At 42.7% G+C, this 23,723-nt stretch overlaps 1 protein-coding gene across 4 annotated transcripts in view; it reads left to right on the top strand.

Moving 5' to 3' along the window:
* Positions 1-14,325: 14,325 nt before the first annotated feature.
* The window catches only part of Kif16b (kinesin family member 16B), a 272,919-nt gene continuing 263,521 nt past the window's right edge, over positions 14,326-23,723 (top strand). For 2 of the 4 annotated variants that reach the window (XM_021150816.2, XM_029474202.1), the window contains exon 1: positions 14,374-14,514. In XM_021150816.2, the coding sequence (XP_021006475.1) occupies positions 14,468-14,514 (47 nt within the window). In that variant the 5' untranslated portion in view covers positions 14,374-14,467. Of the gene's footprint in view, positions 14,515-23,723 lie in introns of all 4 variants that reach the window. The other 2 variants (XM_029474203.1, XM_029474201.1) reach the window with 2 other exon arrangements.

Raw genomic sequence — 23,723 nt, 5'->3', positions numbered from 1 at the left:
TTTTTTTTTTTGTCTTTTCTAGACAGGGTTTCTCTGTATAACCCTGGCTGTCCTGGAACTCACTTTGTAGATCAGGCTGGCCTTGAACTCAGAAATCTATCTGCCTCTGCCTCCCAAGTGCTGGGATTAAAGGCGTGTGCCACCACCGCCTGCCCCCCCCCCACTTTTTAAAGATGCAGCCAAAATGTCAAATCATATGGGGTGTAGGAGAGAGTGTATTGGTGCCATGGGTCCAGGATAAATAAAAGTGAAGGAAAAGTCCAAGGAGTTAAAGAAAATACAGAATAAAATTTACTTAATCACTCAGAAAGCAGATAAAGGTTTCTAAACAGATAGACAGACACCAACTAAAGTAAACTAAGAACTAAATTTTTAAAAATCTGACTATTTTATACTCCCTTCTAAGTGAAATTCAAGCTTCCTTGTTTGGCCCTTCCTTCTTGTTTAGCTTCTTTGGGTATGTGGAGTGTAACATGGTACCTGTATTTTATGGCTAATATCCACTTATAAGTGAGTACATACCATGCATGTCCTTTTAGGACTGGGTTACCTCACTCTAGATGATATTCTCAAGGTCCATCAATTTGCCTGCAAAATTCAAGATGTCTTTGTTTTTAATAGCTAAATAGCATTCCATTGTGTAGATGTACCACATTTTCCTTACCCATTCTTCAGTTGAGGAACATCTAGGTTGTTTCCAGTTTCAGGCTATTATGAATAAAACTGCTATGAACATAGTGAGCATGTGTCTTTGTGGGATGTTGGAGCATCTTTTGGTATGCTCAAGAGTGGTATTGCTTGGTCTTAAGGTAGAACTATTTTCAGTTTTCTGAGAAATCACTAAATTGATTTCCAAAGTGATTGTACAAGTTTGCACTTCCACCAACAATGAAGACTTGCTCCACATCCTCGCCTGCATGTGCTTTCTTGAGTTTTTGATCTTAACCATTATGATGGGTGTAAGATAGAACCTCAAAGTCTTGATTTTTATTTCCCTGATGACTACAGAATTTGGACATTTCTTTAGGTGCTTCTCAGCTGTTTGAGATTCTTCTGTTCAGAATTTTCTGTTTAGTTTGTACTCCATTTTTAAAATTGAGTTATTTGGGATGTTGCTGTCTAACTTCTTGAGTTCTTTGTAAATTTTGGATATTAGCCTTTAATCAAATGTAGGGTTGATGAAGATCCTTTCCCAATCTGTGGGCTGCTGATTTGTCCTATTAATAGGGTCTTTTGCCTTACAGAAGCTTTCTGATGGAGGGAGGGACCTGTGAGGAAGGGTATATGGGGAGGGGAATAAGGAGGTCAGGATCAGGCGAGGGGAAGGACAGGAGAGATGACTAGAGGGCCATGAAAATGAATTATCTGCAATTGACAGGGGTGTCCTCATCCTGTAGGGGTCATTTCTAGGACAAGACAGAGACCTGGGATAAGGGAGGTACACAAGAACCAATGGAGGTGGCCTTAGCTGTGACTCACAGGGAATATAGAACCTGAAGAGGCCACCTCCTGTACCCAGGTGGGAACCCCAGTAGAGTGATAGGGACACCAACCCACCCACAAAACTTCCAGCTCAAAATTTATCCTGTCTACAAGAAATACAGGGACAGGGGATGGAGTAGAGACTTAGGGAAATGCCAACCAATAACTGACCCAATTCAAGACCCATCCCATGGGCAAGCATCAATCTCTGACTATTAATGATACTCTGTTATGCTTGCAAACAGGAGCATGTTTTCCTTCTGAGAGGCTGCACCCAGAAACTAACTCAGACAGATACCTACACCCACAGTCAAACAATGGATGAGGACTCTTATGGAAGAGTAGGAGGAAGAATTGTGAGTCCTGAAGGGGAGAAGAACTCTGCAGGAAGACCAACAGAGTTGACTAACCTGGACCCTTGGGGTTCTCAGAGTCTGAACCACTAACCAAAGAACATACAAGGGCTGAATCTAGGCCTCTCCACTCATATGAAGCAGATGTGCAGCTTGGTTTTTGTGTGGGTCTTGAACAACTGGAACAGGGGCTATCCCCAAAGCAGTTTCCTGTATGTGGGATATGTTCTACTAGCTAGGCTGCTTCATCTGGTCTCAGTGGAAGAAGAAGCACCTAGCCTTTCAGAGACTTGAAGTACCAGGGTGGAGGAGATACCCAGGGGATCCCCACCCATTCAAGGAGAAGGAGATGGGGGAAGGATTGTGTGTGTGTCAGTCAATTGTTATATGAAATAAAGTTCTTCCTTGCTTCGGTCACTTGCCATTGTTTTAGATACTTTGAAGGAATTTTGGACAAAATAAATCTTAGTACATACACAACACTGAACATTATACAGATGGTAAAAATGAGTTGGTTCTACTGAAGTATATTACTAGTGCATGTTAGTGTAAGAAATTAAATTATTTTGCATGAAACAATAACGTTCTGAAGTAGCGTAATTGCTTAGATCCCCTCATACAACAAATGCAAATATCCAGATTATATGTCATATACACATATTCAATACGTATAAGTCTACAGCATGCCTTATCCTGAGGTATCCCAGGACCCTAGGAAGGAAATTTTTTTCCTCTATGTGTGTGTTCTCTGTGTTAAAGAAGTAGAACTGATATTTTTGGAGGGGGTGTGTTTCGAGACACGTTTCTCTGTATAGCCATGGCTGTTTTGGAACTCACTTTGTAGACCAGGCTGGCCTTGAACTCAGAAATCCACCAGCCTCTGCCTCCTGAGTGCTGGGATTAAAGGCGTGTGCCACCACACCCAGCTTAGAACTGATTTTTTTAAAAGATGAATTGAGCTATGTGTCATCTTCTATCTAGGGTAAGATGACAAGATCTGGTTAGGGGAGACTAGAAGGAGTGGTATGTGTGATTGTCTTAATCAGGGTTTCTATTCCTGGACAAAACATCATGACCAAGAAGCAAGTTGAGGAGAAAGGGTTTACTCAGGTTACACTTCCACATTGCTGTTCATCACCAAAGGAGGTCAGGACTGGAACTCCAAGTCAGAATACAGGAGCTGATGTAGAGGCCATGGAGAAATGTTTCTTACTGGCTGGCTTCCCCTGGCTTGCTAAGCTTGCTTTCTTATAGAACCCAAGACTACCAGCCTAGAGATGGTACCACCCACAAGGGGCCCTCCCCCACTTGATCACTAATTGAGAAAATGCCCCACAGCTGGATCTCATGGAGGCACTTCCCCAACTGAAGCTCCTTTCTCTGTGATAACTCAAGCCTGCGTCAAGTTGACACACAAAACCATCCAGTACAGTGATATACAGGAGGATATCTCCAGTGTCATTACTGATAGCATGTCATTGGAACCAGCATGTGGGTAAATAGTTAGCAAAGAACTCCAGAGAAAAACAACACCAGACCAGGAGGAACTTATGTGACAAGTCCAAGAGGACCAGGTTCTCTTAGCATGAGATCTGACTGAGAGGAAACCAGCATTGGTTCCTCGTAGAGAAGAGCAATGCTCTGATCCTATTGTGGGTAAGGCAGAGAAGCTATTGAATTCCCTAAGCAAGCTACCCACCCTAAGTAATAATTTTTTTTTTTTTACTGCAATGATGTATTTCCCCCATTTTTTTCTAGTCTCCAAAGAGGACTTTTGATAAGCATATCCTTGAAAATAGAAGCTGGAAGAATGTTTCATTTTCTGAGTATAGAAAATATACTTCAAGGCCGGGCATGGTGGCGCATGCCTTTAATCCCAGCACTCGGGAGGCAGAGGCAGGNGGATTTCTGAGTTNGAGGCCAGCCTGGTCTACAAAGTGAGTTCCAGGACAGCCAGGGCTACACAGAGAAACCCTGTCTCGAAAAACCAAAAAAAAAAAAAAAAAAAAAAAATATATATATATATATATATATATATATATATATATATATATATATATATATACGGTTATAGGATGGTAAAATGTTCAGGAAATGCCAGACAGGAATTCTGTCTTTAACAAACATGCTATGAAAATTGGCATTAATACGTGTAGATATATAAACACTGGTCAAATTTGGGCTGAATGAATAAAGTAGCTCCAGATACAATCATTAATGTAAGCTGCCAATTAATGGGGTCCAGGTTGTTCTCATATAAATAGATTTAAGATTTCACGTCTTCTTTGAAGACATCAATACACTTTTTTTTTCTCCTGAAGCAAGGTTTCTCTGTGTAGCCCTGGCTATCCTGGAACTCACTCTGTAGATCAGGCTGGCCTAGAATTCAGAAATCTGCCTGCCTCTGCCTCCCAAGTGCTGGGATTAAAGGCATGCACCACCACTGCCCAGCTAACATCGATAAACTTTATGAACATGTTCACCTTCAAAAATATGTGCCCATCTCTAATAAAAATGGCTCCAAAAATTTGTCAAATGCTGGTGAGAATGTGGCGAAATTGAGCTGTGTGTGGCAGTGCACACCTATAACCTCAATACTGGGGAGGTCTAGGCAGGAAGATCATAAATTTGAGACCAGCTAGACTAAATAGCAAGTCTCTGAACAACAGATGTCCTGAAGATGTAGCTTGATGGTAGAGCATCTACCTAGCATGGGCCAAGCACTAGGTCTATGCCTAGTACCAAAACTGCACACATAAGCTTACATATGTGTGTGTGTGTGCGTGTGCCTGCATGTGTTTTTCATCTAAAATACTCATACATTGTTGAGAGGCTTACAAAATGGTCAAAATGATACACTCTAATCTGTAGAATGACTTTGCTTATAAGAAACAGTTAAACATACATTTAGCATAGATTGAGAATGCTACTTCCTAAGATTTTAATACTTTAGGTTCCCACAAAACCCAGTGTGTGACCATTTATAATGGCTTTATTCATAATTGCTCAGAACTGGAAATAAACCAAATGTCCTCTGACTGGTGAGCTACTAAACAGACTGTAGTATAATTAAATTCAGTAACAGAAGGAGCCACGGGTATATCAAACAATACGGATGCATTTCAAATGCATTATGCAAAGCCAAACTCCAAAAAGGCATGCATTCTATGATTCAATTTACAAGTTATTCTAGAAAAAAAAAATGAACCATGGGAACACAGAAAACAGATTGTTGATTGCTAGGGAGTTGGATTAGAGGGAAGGCTCTACAAAGGGCCTAGGGGGATTTTGGCGGGTGACAGTATCTTTATATAGCTTGATCTTTAGGAGCCAGGCCACCATCTGCATTTGTTAAAAGTTTGTAGAAGTACAATTTAAAATATATGCCTATTACTGTCTTCTTCTTCTTTTTTTTTTTTTTTTTTTTTTTTTTTTTTTTTTTTTTTTTTTGGCTTTTTGAGACAGGGTTTCTCTGTATAGCCCTGGCCGTCCTGGAAGTCACTTTAAAGACCAGGCTGGCCTCAAACTCAGAAATCTGCTTGCCTCTGCCTCCCAAGTGCTAGGATTAAAGGTGTGTGCCACCATGCCTGGCTGCCTATTACTGTCTTAAAAATAGTTCCTCTATACCTGAGCTTAAAACTAAAAGCTTGTATCTCAAGGGAATATGTATTATTGTTGTTTTATATTCCTTAATAATAATAGTAATATATTATTGTTATTATTACTATTATTTGTGGTACACTTTTTGGAATCTCATCTGAATGGTGATTGTCTGGTTATTACTATGGTTTGCGTAGGGTTTGCACTACAGAAATTTATGTTGGTGCTTAGTTTCATGAGGTCTTGGGAGGTGAAGCCCAGTGGGAACTGTTTGAGTCATGGGCTTACAGACTGATGATGCTATTTTTCCGGAGTTGAGTGGGTTTTCTTTGTCTTTGGAATCTTCCCGATTGTCTTCCATGAGCTGAAGAGGCTGAGGCCGAGGGTCCCTTCAGAAGCTGAGACAATAGAGACTTTATGCTTTTGAACCATCCCTCCCCCTTTTCTGAGAGACAAATAACCCTTCATTATGATAGTGTCATGACCTAATCTCAGATTTTTTTTATAGCAGAAAAATATATGCATGTGAAACAATTTATCCATTTATCTTTTATGCACCCCACTGAATATATTTTATATCTTCTTTAAAAATAAGAAGAAAAAAAAAGTTTTAGTATGTTTTATACATATAACTGGGGGAAGGAGAGTGAGACCGAGACTGAGACACTGGGAAAGAGGATCCCATGACTTCAGTACGCTGCTGGGACACATGACATACCCTGAGGGTGGTAGTTGGTAATGGCAGGGAGGAGTGCTCCCTACACCAAAGGGGACTGTGACCAATTCCACATGTAACTCTGATTCTTTGTGTCAATGTGCACTTACATGTTATTTTTCTTCTATCTTTATTCTATTTTGCTTCCAACAGCTACTTTTCTGTTTCTAGAAATTTCTCCAACTCATCTCTGCTGAGGAGAAGGCACTGAAGAATGTCTGAGCCTCCAAGATGCAGACAACTGGTTTAGACTAGAGATTTGATATTTTGAAGCTCTGTGGCCCTTGGCAAATTTTCACATATTTCTCACCTGGCAGATTTCTACTTTGTGAGTCACACAGGTGTCCTTGAGGCTTGTCATCTAAGGCATGTTAATGATCCTCAGAAACAACTTGAAGCACCTAGATTATACAGGGACACTCTTTTCCGGAATATGAGTGGCATCTATAGCACATTTTCATTTTCCTGGTGCAGAACCGGGAGCTACAAGCATCCCATGACCTCATTATCTAGTCAGCTGATCAGGCTCCATTGATTGGGATGGAGTCAGCTCTGTGACCTCGTCCCTGGAGTGCAGTGGGGCAGAGAGAAGCTTCCTAAACTTTATACAAAGTACAGAAACACTGTAGCTTCTGAGCAGTGTGCACTTCTTCCTGGAAACATTCAGAACTCCAAAGAAGTGTCCCTCCTTTTCTCACCAGGAGACCTTTTTCCATACAAGTCTGGTGGACTTCCCTTGAGACACACTGAAGGCTAAACATGCCCTCTGGCATGGAAAAAAGATTACCCAAACACCATCTGGAACATAGGATATTTTTTGGTGGAAGTGTTTTTAGATGGGCAAGGATAATTTTTTTGTTTTCTAGGTTGTTCTTTCACTTCATTTTTTTTTGTTGTCATTTTCTCTGGGGTCCTCATTTTAGAGCATTTCCACCATTTAACCTGTTGCAATCAAACTCTGGACTTGATCCCAGAACTACAAAATGAGATTTTGGTCTCTAGTTGTCTATCATTCACCCGAGGGGCTGGTTTACTATGACTGGACCATCTACCATCCATCTGTCGGCTTTGAAACATCTCCTTTATTTGTCCCAGGAATGCAATTAGGGAAGTTACTTGGCACTGTACCTTCAGCAATCTTACCCAAGGTTTAAGCCACCATAGCAAGAGTTGGTGGGGAAAGGCTTCATCAGGTGAAATGGATGAGTGGAGTGTTTCCTGACTTGACTTCCTTTTACACCACAGCATTTGTCTCCTCGTGCAAATAGAGTACAAATTACTATCCTGCCATCTTCAACACTGTGTTGAATTACCAATACAATCAGAATCAGCACTTCTGCAAAGTGCTGATGGCCTATTTTGTACTTGTTTGTGTTAATCAATGTTAATTAAAAAGCAAGCACGGGGGTTAATGAATTATAATGGGCTTAATTAAGCTTGACAGAAACAAATGGCATAACCTCAATGTTATGGGCCACTTAAAATAACAAAAAAAAGCCAGAAAATCATCCTGTAGAAAATTCACACCTATATACATCGGCCACCTACAGAAACAGAACGAAGTAATGAGCTTATTAGTTTTGCTAATTGTCAAGTTAACTACTTACAAAGCTGGCAGCAGAGAGAATTATAAGACCCATTCTGTATCCTTAAAGGCCTGGCAAGTAATCTTATTGGAAGAGAGATACAGAAAGATAAAGACATAGAAATATTTTAAAATACACCAGTGAAGCTGGGGAGGCTAGGGCCATCGGATTGAAAGTTCCAGGCTAGTCTAGGAACTCAAAAAAAGAAATCATGTCTCAAAAAAGTCTGTCTCAAACAAAGGAATTTGTGGGTCAGCAAGTCACAAATGAGCAAGACCAGCTGTGCAGAAGAGCATGTGTAGCAGAGAGTGATCGATGAGAGCTGACTCAGTGGAAAGACCCAGTGAGGCAAAGCCCAAGCAAAGGACCAGCAGGAGGAGGAGAGAGGGCATTCTGGCTGGGTGACAGATTTGTAGATAGCAACACAGCCAGTGCACAGAGAGCATCCCTGCTTCCAGGAATTGGCTTCACTGACCGGTGTTCCAAAGCTGGGTGAGAAAAGAAGTTTCTAAGGTCATTTTGCCTTGGTATCTTCAAGAAGAAAGGAACAAGGAACAAGGACCATGAAGGTTTTGAGATTTCAGCTCTAATTCTAAAGAAATCTGAGGAGGGCATCTGCTTGCCCACTTTTTCTATTATTCCTATTTCAACAAGATTACTAGTTACTAAATTGCCTTTCATGTGCCCAGCAACACACTCCTGAAATCCCAGTAGCTTTAACAATGGCTACTGGTCAGTGTGGTAATTCTAGTAGTCTAGGTGGGGTCAGTGATTCTTGTCATCTTTTAGTAACACGTGATCTGTTGCTAATTTACCTGGGACTGGGAGTCTTGGGTAGCAGGCTTCTTTACAAGCCTGGTGCTTGACTGGTTACTGGCTGCATGGCTAGGTTTGACGGAGTCAGACTTCAGCAGGCTGCCCTGACCTTGTCCACATCACAGCAGGTGGGGTCATGGAACATGAGTTTTGAAGCATGCAAAGTCTCTCGAGGTCAAGGTTTGCAAGTCACATGAAGTCAACCCAGTTGTTACACAACCAGCCTTGAAGACATGCGGAGGCAGAGATTCCACTTCCAATGAAGAGGCACAGCAGGCCGATACCACAAGGCCTGCCTGCGGGACAAGGAGGAAATTATGATTACTTTTTTATATTTTGGTGTGGGAAATAGAACCCAGGCCTTTGATATGCTAAGCAATAGCTTTACCATTGACCTACATCTGCAATTTGTGTGATTATTTTTTTAACTTTCATGTTCTGTTTCAGGTAAAGGGGGTTTTTAAGTGTTTGAGAAGTTAGATGTATTTTCCCAGCTCTGAGCATTTATCTGAGGTATTTCTTTTGTCTCAACATTTCCTCTCTCACTCATCTTGGCAGTTCAAAGTCCATCTCTCCTACAAGGCCTGTCTTCAGAATGCCTGCATCCATGAGACCCTTCCCTAACCCTTGGAGAGGGGCGGTGAGGGGGGAATAAATGTGTTTTCTTGCCCTTAAGGAGGTGAGATGCTGCCACCAACTCTGTGAAGTCTATCAATTCTGAACCATTTTTGACCATAGGTATAGTTACATGCAATTGAAAACAATCTTTTTCATCTTAGTATATGAAATGACTGTAATTTAGGGTGATCATTTCTATTAAATTGAATCTGCTGCAATTTCTTCATTCACTTTGCTCAAAAAGAAAACTGGTATTCATGATGACCTGCTTATAGCTTCACTGAAATTACTAACCATGACTTTTTTGGGAGGGGGAGGGGGTGTGATTATCATTACAGTTACCTTATTGCCTAGGTTTTCTTTCAGACTTTAAAGTACATGTTTCAAATTGCCAGTTTTTTTTTTAAAGGTTTAGTATGTCTAGAGAGTCTAACCACTTCTTTAAGGTTCAGAACTTAGGAAATAAAAATCATGTTCGATTTGCATTTGGTGTCGAACATTTCCGTTTGTGAAATTATTGTACATTTTTTGAAAACCAAGAAAGTACTTTTATTGGTTAGCTGTCATCTTGGTTTGTTTCTTTTCTTTCTTTTCTTTTTTCTTTTTTTAAGATTTACTTGCTTATTATATGTAAATACACTGTAGCTGTCTTCAGACACACCAGAAGAGAGCATCCGATTACATTACTGATGGTTGTGAGTCATCATGTGGTTGCTGGAATTTGAACTCAGGACCTCCAGTCAGTGCTCTTGACCCCTGAGCCATCTCTCCAGCCTGGTTTGTTTCTTATTGTTGTGATAAAACAGCATGACCAAAAGGGTGTGTCCATCTTAAACTCTGAGTCACAGTCTATCTTTAAGAGAATTGAGGGTGTTGGGCGGGGGCCGAGACACACACCTTTAATCCTAGCATTTCAGGCTGGGGCGGGTGGATCTCTGTGAGTTCAGGTCCAGCCTGGAGTACACCGAAAGTTCCTATTTGTTTGTTTATTTATTTGTTTCTTTGTTTGGAACAGGGTTTTACTGTGTGGCCTTGGCTGGCCTGGAATTCACTATGCAGATTAGGCTGGCCTTGAATTCCTAGAGATCCTCCTACCTCTCCCTCCAGAGTTCTGGCCCTCATACTTTTTTTTTTTTCGAGACAGGGTGTCTCTGTAGTCTTGGCTGTCCTGGAACTCACTTTGTAGACCAGGCTGGCCTGGTCTACAAACTCAGAAATCTGCCTGTCTCTGCCTCCCATTTGCTGGGATCAAAGGCGTGCGCCACCACTGCCCAGCTCATACTGCTTTCTTATATAATGAAGGACTACTTATCCCGGGTGACTCCACAGTGGGCTGAGTCTGTCCATATTAGTCGAGAAAATGCCCCACAGACTTGCCCACAGGCCAGTCTGATAAAAGTTTTCTTTTTCTCCTAAGCTATAAGTTTAAGTTTTATTTATTTATTTATTTTTATCTAACCAGAACAACTCAACTAAATTCAGCGTCAGCTCCTCCTGTAAGACATCCCTCAAAGGAGATATTAAGCGTACCTTGGTGGCCGGGCAGTGGTGGCGATGCTTTTAATCCCAGCACTTGGAAGGCAGAGGCAGGCAGATTTCTGAGTTCGATGCTAGCCTGGTCTACAGAGTGAGTTCCAGGACAGCCAGGGTGACACAGAGAACAAAACAAAAAACCCAAAACAACAACAACAACAACTAAAGCATACCGTGTGAATAATGCTTATAGTACATAAAGGTGTTTATGAGATGTCAGTTACGCCTTAAGACCCAATTTAAACGTGTTTATCAAAGTTGTAAAAATGTCCTATTTGTGAAAGAGTAAGTCAATTTTACTCTCTAGAGTCTAGAAAAAGAATGAAGTATAGCTAATGGGTCCATGGTATTTTCCTTCTGATGAGGCTTTCCCCAGATGATTTAAATGCTTTGAAGTGGAGTCAACATAGTGTTTTGGGCTTTCTCACTTTGTACTGAAGTTGTTAAGACTTAGGGACTGTAAATCTCCAATACCTATTTGGAAATGATAAGGTCGCTTAAGAACCAGCAAGAAGAGGCTGGCGAGATGGCTCAGCAGGTAAGAGCACTGACTGCTCTTCTGAAGGTCCTGAGTTCAAATCCCAGCAACCCCATGGTGGCTCACAACCACCTATAATGAGATCTGGTGCATCTGAAGATAGATACAGTGTACTTATGTATAATAATAAATAAATCTTAAAAAAAGGAACCAGGAAGAAACTCAACAATAAATGAAGTTCAGAATGTTTCAGCAAAACAGACACCTCCACCTCCACACACACACATACACATGCCTTTACATATTCATGCCTGACTTACTTTTGAATGTGAATGTGTGTGTATGTAATGTGCACCTGTGCTTACAGAGGCTGGGAAAGAACATTCGATCACCTAGAGTTACAGATGGTTGTAAACTGCCCGATGTAGGAGCGGAGAATGGAGTCCCCATCCTCTGCAAAAGCATCAAGTGCTCTTAACTGGCGAGAGTCATCGCTCCAGCCCCAGAATAACAGTTTTACATCCATCATGTAAACGATATGAGATCCAAAACAAAAACCAATGTTTATGAACAAGAACCACAGTATAGAAAATAAATATATCCGGGCGTGGTGGCGCACGCCTATAATCCCAGCACTCGGGAGGCAGAGGCAGGCGAATTTCTGAGTTCGAGGCCAGCCTGGTCTACAAAGTGAGTGCCAGGACAGCCAGGGCTACACAGAGAAACCCTGTCTCGAAAAACCAAAAAAAAANNNNAAAAAAAAAAAAAAAAGAAAATAAATATAATGAAGTTATATGTCCTTTTGTTATAGTATCAGTATCAGCTTCACAACTGGCCTAATTTCAAAGTCAAAATAAAAACGGAAGAACAATTTGAGAGAGCTGCAACAGTCCCCAAATATCTGTGATTTCCAGTATCATCAAAATTTCAGATGTTACTACAGCTGCACATTTTATTTTAATTAGAGGCAACTATATAGAGGTAATCCCCCCCCCCCCCCCATACAAGTTCAGGAGCTTTAAGATACTTTATTTGGTGATTCTTCTGAGTAACAGTTCTCCTGGCAGTTGTCCTTACCAAACTGATGCTATGCTTAGCAGTTAGTCAATGGGGAGCCTCACACTTGACTTCAGGAGGGAGCTTCTGTGCAGATTAAGTCCCGGAAGACTTTAAAAACTCTAAAATTTCTAAAGACAGAAACAAATGAAAGGGGTACCAGAGATTCATTGAAATTTGAGAAGATGAGCAAGGCCTTTAAAACCTTCCTGTTTATTCTTTTTTCTAGGTGCAGAGAGTAAATTAATCAAGGGGTGGCTGTTCAGTCATTTCTCTGGCGAGAAACCTCGCTGCTTCTAGTTTAAAATCCGCAGGCTTGCTGTTTGTATTCCGTGGGCCGCAGCACTTTGACAGTTATGTCAAATCGCAAGGTGGTGTTGGAATCAGAGGATTATGAACACGTGTAGGCTGCTGGAAATTATGGATAGAATGGCCTGCATAAGCCCAAACTGGACAAGAAAAACCTCCAGGAACAGGAACTCACACTAACAAGTGATTTGTAGTTGAGTGCAGAATTCGCACACCTGTTCTTGGTTGTCGCACGCAGCGACTCTACAACTGGTTGGGTGTTGAAGCCCTGCCCGCCCGAGAGCGCACCCTACACAGTTTGTCCCCAAGCAGCTCCCATATACGGCGGGCTCCGCCCCTACCCGTGGCTGCCACAGCCCGGTGCAGCCTGGCTGGCGGCTGTGCCTGGACCCGCCCGCTGCTTCTGCTATTGCGCATGCGCCCTATTTTCAACCCTCCTAGTTTTCCCGCCCTTGATTGGCTGACTCTGCGCCCATTTCTAAGCCTGTAAACGCCTAAGTCCAGGCTTTGTCGGACTCCGAACAAGGGGGACGCCCTGATTCTACCCTACCTTGAAGGGTTCTAGGAAAGCTGATGAGGACTCCTGGTACTAGTGGACCACACATTGGCCGACGTATTATTTCACTTAGTCCATTTATTAAACCCTTGGAGTTCCAGTTTAGCAGGCGAGGCAGACTGGAAGACTCAAAGCTAGTATTGGAGTTCGAGCCGAAAACCCGGGAGACTTCTTCGGCTTCCCTCAGGGACTCTGGCAGCATCACATCTAAGCTTTCTAGAGGAGACCATTTGAACCGGAGTCATCTGCCCGGGAGTGAAATAATAGCGGGGATATGATGGTTTTGAGGACAGAATGTTCCATTGTGGTCGTTAGAGACCTCGAGGGTGAGGTAGAGCAAGTCAGTAGGCTTGCTTTATACTCCACCAGCAAGTGCAAGGGTCCAGGAGGAAGGCTGGTCTGTAAGTTTTGAGCGACCCTGACTGGGGCAGGAGGAAGATAGTTGATACTGGAGTTTTTGTGACCAGCAGGTGACTTACAGGTGGAGGCTTAGGGTTAACTGAATGAATTTACAGGAAGATAGCCCGGTAAGAAATTACTGATGCCAGAGGCTTTAGCTCTAAAAGAAGAAAAGAAGAAGAAGAAGAAGAAGAAGAAGAAGAAGAAGAAGAAGAAGAAGAAGAAGAAGAAAGAAGAAAGCAGGTGTCCTCACTTTTGATCCCCCAATGACTAAAGTTAAATTGCTAAACTGTCCCCAAAATGCAAAAACTCCCTTTTAGATATGATTCCAACCAATATAACGACATTTCTATCTGCCTAAAAAAAAAAATCCTCGATCCTTTGTTTTCTTAGTATCCTAAATTTTGTGGTTCAGAAACTTGCTTAGAACTCTTTGAAGAAACAGAGCAGTCCCTCAGAGTTCTCCACGACCCTTTGCTTCTCAACAAGACAGATGAGTTGACCAGAACGGGCCGTATAAAGTCAGGTCCATGTTATTGGCTGCAATGCTCGTTTTCGGTAGTCCATTCCTCGGCTTTCTTGAGAATGTTCTAAATGCAGTGATCGTCCTGGGCCTGACTGGGTTTGACTTTCCGAGTTAGAGACGCACAGCCGGTTGCGGTTGACTTCGAGGTGGGGCTGCGCGGGGGCGTGGCCACCCAAGAGGCGGTGCCCAGACTTCCGGGCCCCGCCCCTTCGCGCCGTAGGCAGCTGCCAAACCCCGGTGCGTGGATCACGCGGGCCGGAGCCGCTCTGGGCATGCTCAGTGGCCTGGCAGGTGTGGCCGCCTAGCAACTCCAGGTCGGCCCCAGCCGAGGGGCGGGTGAGAGGGAAGTGGGCGGGGGCGCGGGCACAGTCGCTGGAGTGGCCGGCGGCCGCGGGGCGCAGGCCTGGTGGAAGCCCCCGCGGGCCCGGCCGGGATGAGCTATGGCATCGGTCAAGGTGGCCGTGAGAGTCCGGCCCATGAATCGCAGGTGAGTGGGGCCTCCTGCCCCCCACCCTCGCCACACCCCAACCCCGGGCAGCCCCCCGCTCAGAGGCCGGTCTGGATTGAAAGGGACAATCCCCTGACCCACCTGGCCGTGCCAGTGGCCTTGGCAGTCTTGAGGGGCAAAGGTCTCCCGCGTTGAAGGGGACTCTGAGGGAAAGTGTTCGCGAGGCCGGGGAGATTTCCATGTACAGTCCCCATCCCAGAACGTGAGGCTCCCTTGCTCGCTCTTTAAAAAAAACACCAAGGAACCACGTTGGTGAAGTGAAATACTTGGGGGCGATCATGGAAGTGTGAGGGGTTCCCCGAGCTGTCGGACACACGCTTACTTGTGCCAACTCCAAAGTCTCTGTTAATCATGTTACCTTTTAATCAGGAGAGAATTTTCAGGTCCTTGAACGTGGACCCATCGTCTAAACAGTAAGTTAGCAATTCATAAGTTAAGGTTTACATGGGGGACGAGGAAACTTCAACAAAGTTTTGACTCCTCGAAAGGAGAGAGACATGCACGTGTTTGACTCAAGTTAAGGGGGCACAAAGTGAGAACACATTTAGTGTGTAACCTCTTATATTTTTCCTACAAAGTAGTGCCTTGCAGCGTGATTCTCCTCTCCTCATTGACTGAAAACCGTTTTCAGCGACTTCCTCATCAGTTTAGAAAGAAGCTTTGAGAAAGTTAACTTTTGAGAAGGTTAAATGGGCTTAACCAGAGAATGACATGCATATAAGTGAATGCCCTCCAAGTTGACGGGCGTAGGGCACACAAAGCCGTTCATGTTTATTGCTGTTTCAGTTCTTGGACATTTGACTTGCCATATGGCTGTTATCCCTTAGTCATACTGTCAATTTCTGGAGGTCAGTGTTTGTTGGTTCTGACAGCCAGTTAGGGCAGCAGAAGATCATAAAACCAAAAGATTTTACTGGACTCTCCTGAATCTATTTTTTAATCTTCAAGTAGAAGAACCATTATCATGATGTAGATCCATAAATACCATAAATACCAGTGCTTTTGGAAGTCAGTGCGTTTTGTGTGTGTGATTTTCAAATTACCTCCAAAACTTTTTAGGGAGTTTGACTTGTTTGTGTGTGTGTGTGTGTGTGTGTGTGTGAGTCTCAGGAGAATATTTGTTTCTTCACATACCCAGTCATACAAGATAAATAGACCCCTGGAGTCTTTTAAATGTTTTGTTTCTATTTTTAAGCATTTATATTATAAAATGTTTTTTTGTTTGTTTGGTTTTATTTATTTATTTATTTTTGGTTTTTTGAGACAGGGTTTCTCTGTGTAGCCCTGGCTGTCCTGGAACTCACTCTGTAGACCAGGCTGGCCTCGAACTCAGAAGTCTGCCTGCCTCTGCTCCCCTAGTGCTGGGATTAAAGGTGTGCGCCACCACTGCTCAGCAAGAGTTCTTTTTTGAACAATGTGAACATATGCTAGAAAATAGTATCAGATAACTTTAGAAAACTCTAAATATGGGTAAATGCAAGTGTCTTTTAGGAGTGTATTGTCTATTGAGGGAAGGATGATGAAATGCATCAATTGGGACTTTGTAGAAGGGGTGTTGTGGTGTGTTCAGTGCCTTGTCAGAATAGGCCTTGAGTCCAGGCCCGTGGAGGCAAAAAACCATTACAGAAGCCTTATGATTTGAGTAGGCAGGCAGATAAGATCTGTGCCCAGCAAGTAATGCTGGTGACATCAGGATTGGGACAAAAGCTAAGGAAGCAGTGATCTGGACAAGTGGGTGGAGATGGGAAGGTGGAGTAGATACACCAAGACAGTTTCCTGGTATCTTGGTAAAATTTGGCGACTTATTTCATGGGAAGGAGAAGGAATAGGGAGACTCCTCCAAGAGAGTCATTAGCTTAAGTGGTCAAAGAGCTGGAAAGATTTGAGGAGAGCAGATAAGGAAGGTGAGAGCATTCTTAGCCATTCCAGTGTTCATGAAGTGCAGGAAGTATGAGTTACCAACTCAGGGTTCAGACAGTGAGTGTTGCATGCTTGTTTAACTTGAATCTTTGAATCATGTTTCTGTTCCGGGTGGTTGGTGGGAATCCTGGTCAAGTCTTGATACCTCCAGGATTATCATGTGGATATCTGTAGAGGAGAATGGGAGTCAGAGATTGGATGGCTGGATATGTCTGTCCTTAGGATTCCAAGTAGAAGAAGGGCTTGATGTCATGGAAATGAGCCAGCAAGACACAGTGTCCTGGCAGGAGCCAGAGTCCCTGTAGGCTGTAGTAGTGGCTGTTGGTATCAAATGTTGCTAAGATGAAGGCGGTTCTTGGTCAAAGAGGTGAGGATACTGGTAACTTTGCTGAGAGTAGTTTCTGGAGCCAGTTATCCAGAAAATGGCAGTGAAGTAGAGAGACACTAATGGCACTTTAAAGCATGTGACCTAATTCCTAAGTCCTGCAAGGTATCATGGTGATTGGAAGCAACTGTTTTTACCCCTGCTCTGGGAACTTCATCTGTCAAAATCTAATATATGCATCAGGTTAATCTATATCTCCCAAAAGGTGTTTATAAGGATGGTGTTGCTTTGTTGTAACAACACCTATAAAAAAAACCAAATAAACTATAGGTGACCAGAACATAGAAACACTGGAGATTTGTTAAAACTGTGACTGAAGTCATTCTATGCAGCATATAAAAATTGTGGGTTCACTGTAAATGAGCCAACTCCAAGTTAGGAGACTTATGAAAGCAAGATACACATATACACACATATAGTAGGCTGGAGTGTATGTACATATGTGTGAGAAAACTACAGAGACCCTGCTCTGCCTGTCTAGAGCAGTTTATAAACACCTGGCAGTGGTGCCTCTGTGTAGGAAGATAGCAAGGGTGGAAAGTTTTTCTTCCTCTTTTACTATTTGAATTGTCATATTTATATATAGTACAATTAATGATTCAAAACTTGGTTCTGTGATTTTTAAAAGCTACTTAGAGCTATTGTCTCTAGCTGGGAAGAGTTTTGTATAATTGCACAATTAATGATTAAAAACTTGGTTGTGTGAGTTTTTTTAAAAGCTACTTAGAGCTTCCCAGTCTCTGACTGGGAAGAATTTTGGGTGATTGTTGACGACAACTGGAGGAAACTGCTATCTTATCTATCTAATCTATGTATCTCATCTGTCTATAATCTATCAATCATCTGCCATATGTCTATCAATTATCTATCTATTATCTAATATATCTCTATCTCTATTTCTATCTTATCTCTCTCATCTATTTGTAATCTATCAATCATCTAACCATCTACCATCTATATCCATCATATCTATCATCTATCTATCTATCTATCTCTTGTTACTATTTCAAGTAAGAAAGTTTCAGGCTATTCCATCAAAGGCAAAAAAGGCCACGAATGAAGTGAGGGTGCTTGCTCTTAGAATCTTCTGAAGAAGAGGGGCCAGTGTGAGTTTGCCTGAGTCCTGAGCCTTCTCAGTCCTCTCTCTCTTCCCTGAGTGAATTTGATCCCAGCCATGATATGATGTTTATTTTTACTGCCTAGTGGTTTGTATGGCCCGGGTTCTGATTTCCAAATGCAGTGATCCTAATTCAGTTCCTGGCTTGTCCATTCCCTGTGTTCTATTTTGTCTCTTTTTCTCTTGCTGCATTAGGAATTGAACTCAGGGATTGTGTGTAGAGACCTAGTTGTCTTAATACTTCATATTAACACAGTTACCCTTTTTGTTTTGAGTAGGTTGCCCAGTCTGACCTTGAATTCACACTGTAGCACAGGCGGGACATCTTTATGAGTATGATATATGTCTGTCTTTCTGGGAGGAACACCAAATCCCTGCACAGCTTTTAGTAGTAGAGGCATATATTTATGCTATTTTTGCAGATTGGGAGAAAATGCCTTAGACCATTAAGGGTGCTGTAACAAAATATCATACACCTGGGTGCCTTGAAAACAACAGACATTTATTCTTTATGGTTCTGGGTGCTGACAAGGTCTAGATTAAATTACTGGCCCATAGTGTGTTTGAGGAAGGCACCTTTGACCTTTGCTATGTGCTCAGAGCAAGGGGAGAATTTCTTGGGACTGTTTTATAAATACATTTTATAAAGGATGATATAAATATTTTATAAAGGATGATAAGCCCATTTAGGAGGGTTTTTGCCTTCCTGACTTAGGACCATGTCATTGGGGCTTGGAAAGGCTTCAGCATCTGAATGTCTCATGCACACGTATTGACTATAGCACATAGTTGACTTGCCCAAGGGAAGGGTCATACTTTAAAAAAGGAATAAGCCATTAGTAGACACACAATTTTGCTCATAATTGTTATGGGCAGGATTTTATTATTTGATATATTAAATTCCTTGCTTAATGACTTCTTCCGTTGGTTTCACCTTTGTCTGTAATCTTAGGTTCTATTCCCCCCCCCCTTTTTTTTTTTTTCAAAAAATGACAAACAGGGTGTACTGGCTGGTTTTGTGTGTCAACTTGACACAAGCTGGAGTTATCACAGAGAAAGGAACTTCAGGTGAGGAAATGCCTCTATGAGATCCAGCTATAAGGCATTTTCTCAATTAGTGATCAAGGATGGGAGGGCCCATTGTAGGTGGTGCCATCCCTGGGCTGGTAGTCCTACAAGAGAGCAAGCTGAGCAAGCCAGGGGAAGCAAGCCAGTAAGAACATCCCTCCATGGCCTCTGCATCAGCTCCTGCTTCCTGACCTGCTTGAGTCCTGGTCTTGACTTCTTTTAATGATGAACAGCAGCGTAGAAAGTGTAAGCTGAATAAACCCTTTCCTCCCCAACTTGCATCTTGGTCATCATGTTTTGTGCAGGAATAAAAACCCTGACTAAGACACTGAGCATGGTGGCTCACACTTGTAATTACAGCACTCTGGAAGTTGAGGCAGAGGGATCACCAGTGTGAGTTCAGCCTAGGCTACAGAGTTCGATCCTGTATCAAAATACCAACTCCTCCCCACTCCCACCCCCAAATATAAAGGAGTGAGATATGGGACAAGATAATTTAGTAACTGTTGTTTTTCTATTTCTGGTTAATTTCCCTTCCTAGTTTTTTCCCTATTTTGTTTGTAGTACTAGGCATTGAATCCAGGGCCTCACACTCTGAACAAATAATTCTATCACTGAGCTACATGCCCAGGCCTCTTAATATTTTTTAAGTCACTTTATTTTGAGCAGGCTGCCCAGGCTGGTTTGAACTCCTGTGTAGATCATGTAGGCATTGAACTTCCCAGCTTTCTTACAGTGTTCCCGAATAGCTGGAATGACTTATTTTTCTTGAAAACCTCGATGGCCCTGTGCCACTTTAGAAAAGTGAGAGCCTTAGGGCAGAAAGTCTGAACTAAACCTTTGGTTGCGTTTAGCATAAATTGGAGCATGAACCTTAATTGTCCTAAGTGTCAGTTTTTATGTCTGTAAGATGTGCTAATAAATGTAGATACGTTATCTTGTAAATTTGGGCTTTTCCCTCTTGTTTTTGACTGGTTCCCAAGGAGAAATACATTTTAAATTGTTGGTCTATAAATTAGTCAAAGGAAGTATTTACACACATCATATACATCTTATTATCATTATTACAATTTAATTATTGTAACTTAAAAACTATAAAATGAGCCGGGCGTGGTGGCGCACGCCTTTAATCCCAGCACTCGGGAGGCAGAGGCAGGCGGATTTCTGAGTTCGAGGCCAGCCTGGTCTACAGAGTGAGTTCCAGGACAGCCAAGGCTACACAGAGAAACCCTGTCTCAAAAAACCAAAAAAAAAAAAAAAAAAAACTATAAAATGAAATATTTGCCACGTGCTGGCCATGTGCCTACTTGTTGGCTGTTTCTTGTAACATGGGGTGTTCCACCCATGCTTTCCCTACGTTGTGGCTGTTTCTTGTAACCTGCTGTGCTCCCTAAGGCAGGTCAGCCTATGCTTCCACTTCTCTGCCTATGCTACCCTTCCTGATTTGCATCACGGGTACAGTTTATCCTCCTGCCACTCTAGTTCAAAAGAGAAGGAAAGAGTGCCACTGACTTTTGACTGGGATTAATTCCTTTAGGGTCCAGCCAAGTCTTTCCCATTCAAGATCAGGGTAAGATCCGAGGAAAGGTAGTTCCTGGTCAGCCTGGGCAGTGTGTCTTAGATGGTAGATTGGAAGGAACCTGTCCAGACACTGGTCCCTGCCAGGCTCCATGTGAGTCTCTTATCTCTTCCTTGGCAACCTCCTTTCTTCTTCCTTACACCAAATGATAATGACTGACCCAGTCTTTTCTTCTCTCTCTCTCTCTTTCTCTCTTTCTTTCTCTCTCCTCCTTCCCTCCCTCCATTTTCTTCCTTCTTTTCTTTTCTTTTTCACTCTTTCTTTTGGGACAGGATCTCTTCTATCCCACAACTGAGGATGACTTTAAACCTCTGATCCTCCTGCCTCTATTGCCTGAGTGCTTTATTGTGGGTTTACACTTCCATGCCTTGTTTGATGAGGTGTTGGGGTGCAAACCCAGGTCTTCATGCATGCTAGGCAAACACTTTGGGCCTTTTGTCCTCACTGTATGGAGGGGAGACTAAGGCCTTTCAGAGGGGCTGAGCTAGCTCTGGATCGCTTCAGTGCCCTGCATATGGAGACTTGTTGTCTCAGGGCTGTCCGAGTCTTGGGCCTTTAGGGACTTACTGGTCTGGTGGTTGTAGAGGCACGGATATCCAGACATCCAACGATAGTGATAGTATTCTTTTGCAGTTCAGATGGAGCATCTGTAGACTCTGGGGTCTTGGGGAGAGGTTTCTGGGGTCTCAGCCAAGTTTGAGTTGGAGTTGAGTGCTGCAGGAATATTACCAGGGACCAGTTACCAAGTGCTTGAGGATGCTCTTTGGTCCTTGATATTGCAAGCCCATTCTCCAGTTGAGGGCTAGAGGCTCAGAGAGGGAAACAGTCAGGCTACAGTCACACAGGACATTGGGATTTAAACCTATTTATCTTATTTAAACTTCCTAACAGCTTTCACACCTTGCTTAAAGTTCTTCCATTGTACAGAGACTTTGCGAAGGGAGGGCATGGGGTGGCCATCAGGTAGGAATAAGTTTAGTGCCACAGGATTTTAACATAGTTTTGAGAATTTGTTGAGAGGCAGAAGGCAGAGTGTTGGTGGTTAGGGCTTTTAAGTCCAGAGTTCTGTGCTGTCAGTGGCTTTCTAAACTTTAAAATAATAATAAAAAAAGAAAATCATAACTCAGCTGTCTTAAGTGCTTCATAGGCCTGTAAGCAAAGCTGTGGGCATTTCTTGATTAATGATTGATAAGGAAGGGCTTGGCCCACTGTGGGTCCAATCCCTGGGCAGGTAGGCCTGGGTTGTGTAAGGAAGCAGGCTGAGTGAACCATAAGAGCACGTTAGTCAGTCAGTCGCACTCCTCCATGCACTCTGCGTCAGCTCCTGCCTCTCCTCTCTCAGTGATGGAGTGTGAGCTGGGACTTGTAAGTAGAATCCATCTTTTCCTCCCTGAGGTTGCTGTTGGCCGTGGTATTTTATCCTAATAATATAAACCAAACTAAAACACATGTGCCATCCTAAAAGTGTACCAACAGAACTTAACTTGTAAATCCCTCTAAATTTCCTGATTCAGAGATGAGTACTCGGAAAGTTTTGATGTGTTGCATACAGTTTGTTCCTCCTCTGCTTACTTATGCATTTTTATATTTTGGGCTTTATTGTTGTATGAGAACTTGTGAAGACCAGTCAGTGCACAAAAAGGCCAAAGAATCAAAGAGAGCTAAAGGTTTAGGGCTTTCCTAGGTAGAAGGATGTTTATTCCAAATGAGTGCTGGGCAGGGAGTTGGCTGGGAGATGGGGAGGTGTATAGTGGGGTGCTGATGGGAGATGCAGGGCAGTAGGAGCTGAGGTGAGTTACTGACTTTTTAGTGCAGGCTTGACCGTTAGGTACTGGAAGGTGATGGTTGCTTTGGTGAAAGAAAGCACTGTCTCCATAGTGAAGAAAGAAGAGACAGGATGAGGGGGCAGCGGAATTGTGTGACCGAGACCAGAGTTCTTCTGGAGGCTGACTGTGTGACCTGCCATGTCACTTGTACTTTGTAAGTCTCAGTTTCTCTTTTCTTAAGTCATGATTCCCCCCCCCCCCCCGTGTGTTCTAGAGATAGCTGTAAATCATTGAGTCAGTTGTGGGGATGTCATAAATTAAAAATTCATTTTATAATTATGCTGACTGAGTTGCTCTTGGCCTTTTAAACCTTTACTTTCATTGTCTAATGGGCATGCATGTTATGGTTTGCATTAGAAATTTCCCTGTAGGCTTGTGTGTATGTGGGGTTTTTTTTTTTTTTTTTTTTTTTTTTTTTTAAAATTTTTTTTTTTTTTTTTTGTTTTTTTTTGTAAAGATTTATTTATTTATTTTGTGTATATGAGTACATTGTTGCTATCTTCAGGCACACCAGAAGAGGGCATCAGATCCCATTACAGATGGTTGTGAGCCACCATGTGGTTGCTGGGAATTGAACTCAGGACCTCTGGAAGAGCAATCAGTGCTCTTAACCACTGAACCATCGCTCTATCCCATGGCTTGTGTTTTGTATACTTCTCCAGCTGCTGGCACTATTTTGGGAGGCTGTGGAACTTTTAGGAGGTAAGACCTAGGTGCTGGAAGTGGGTCACTCTCTGTAGGCCTTTCAGCCATTAGCTGAGCTGTTCATCTGTACCCTCCTTGACATGACAGTGAGACCTTCTGAAACCATGAATGGAAGTAAACTTTTCTGACCTGTGTTAGGTATGTTGATCACAGAGACTGAAAAGGGGGCTGATACAGATGCTATTTGCTGGTGGTCCTCCTGTTATTAGTTCCAAAACATAAGGAGGGTTTTCCACAAGCACACAATGTATGATACTGTCCTGGCTCTGTGGGCTGTCCTTTGAATTTTGTTTACATAATTAATAAGAACTCTTCCTGGGGGTTGGGGCGATGGATATAACCAGAAAGGTGCTTGCTGAGCCTAGCAATACCAGTGAGCTCCGGCTTCTGTGAGAGACTCCATCTCAAAAATTATGTGGAATACGATCAAGGAAGAGCCTGGTATTATCCTCCACATGTGCATCCTTAATCACATCCATAAGCACTGCATACATAAACATGTAACACGTGACATACAAGAATTCTTAGAGCTTCTTAGTAAGATCATAAAAAGGTCCTGAAGTCACACCATTTAGACCTGTGTCATCA

Source organism: Mus caroli, chromosome 2, assembly GCF_900094665.2.
Source record: "Mus caroli chromosome 2, CAROLI_EIJ_v1.1, whole genome shotgun sequence".
NCBI classification, from domain to species: domain Eukaryota; kingdom Metazoa; phylum Chordata; class Mammalia; order Rodentia; family Muridae; genus Mus; species Mus caroli.
The sequence above is the reverse complement of the archived record's forward strand: the minus strand, read 5'-3'. Positions and strand labels throughout refer to the sequence as shown.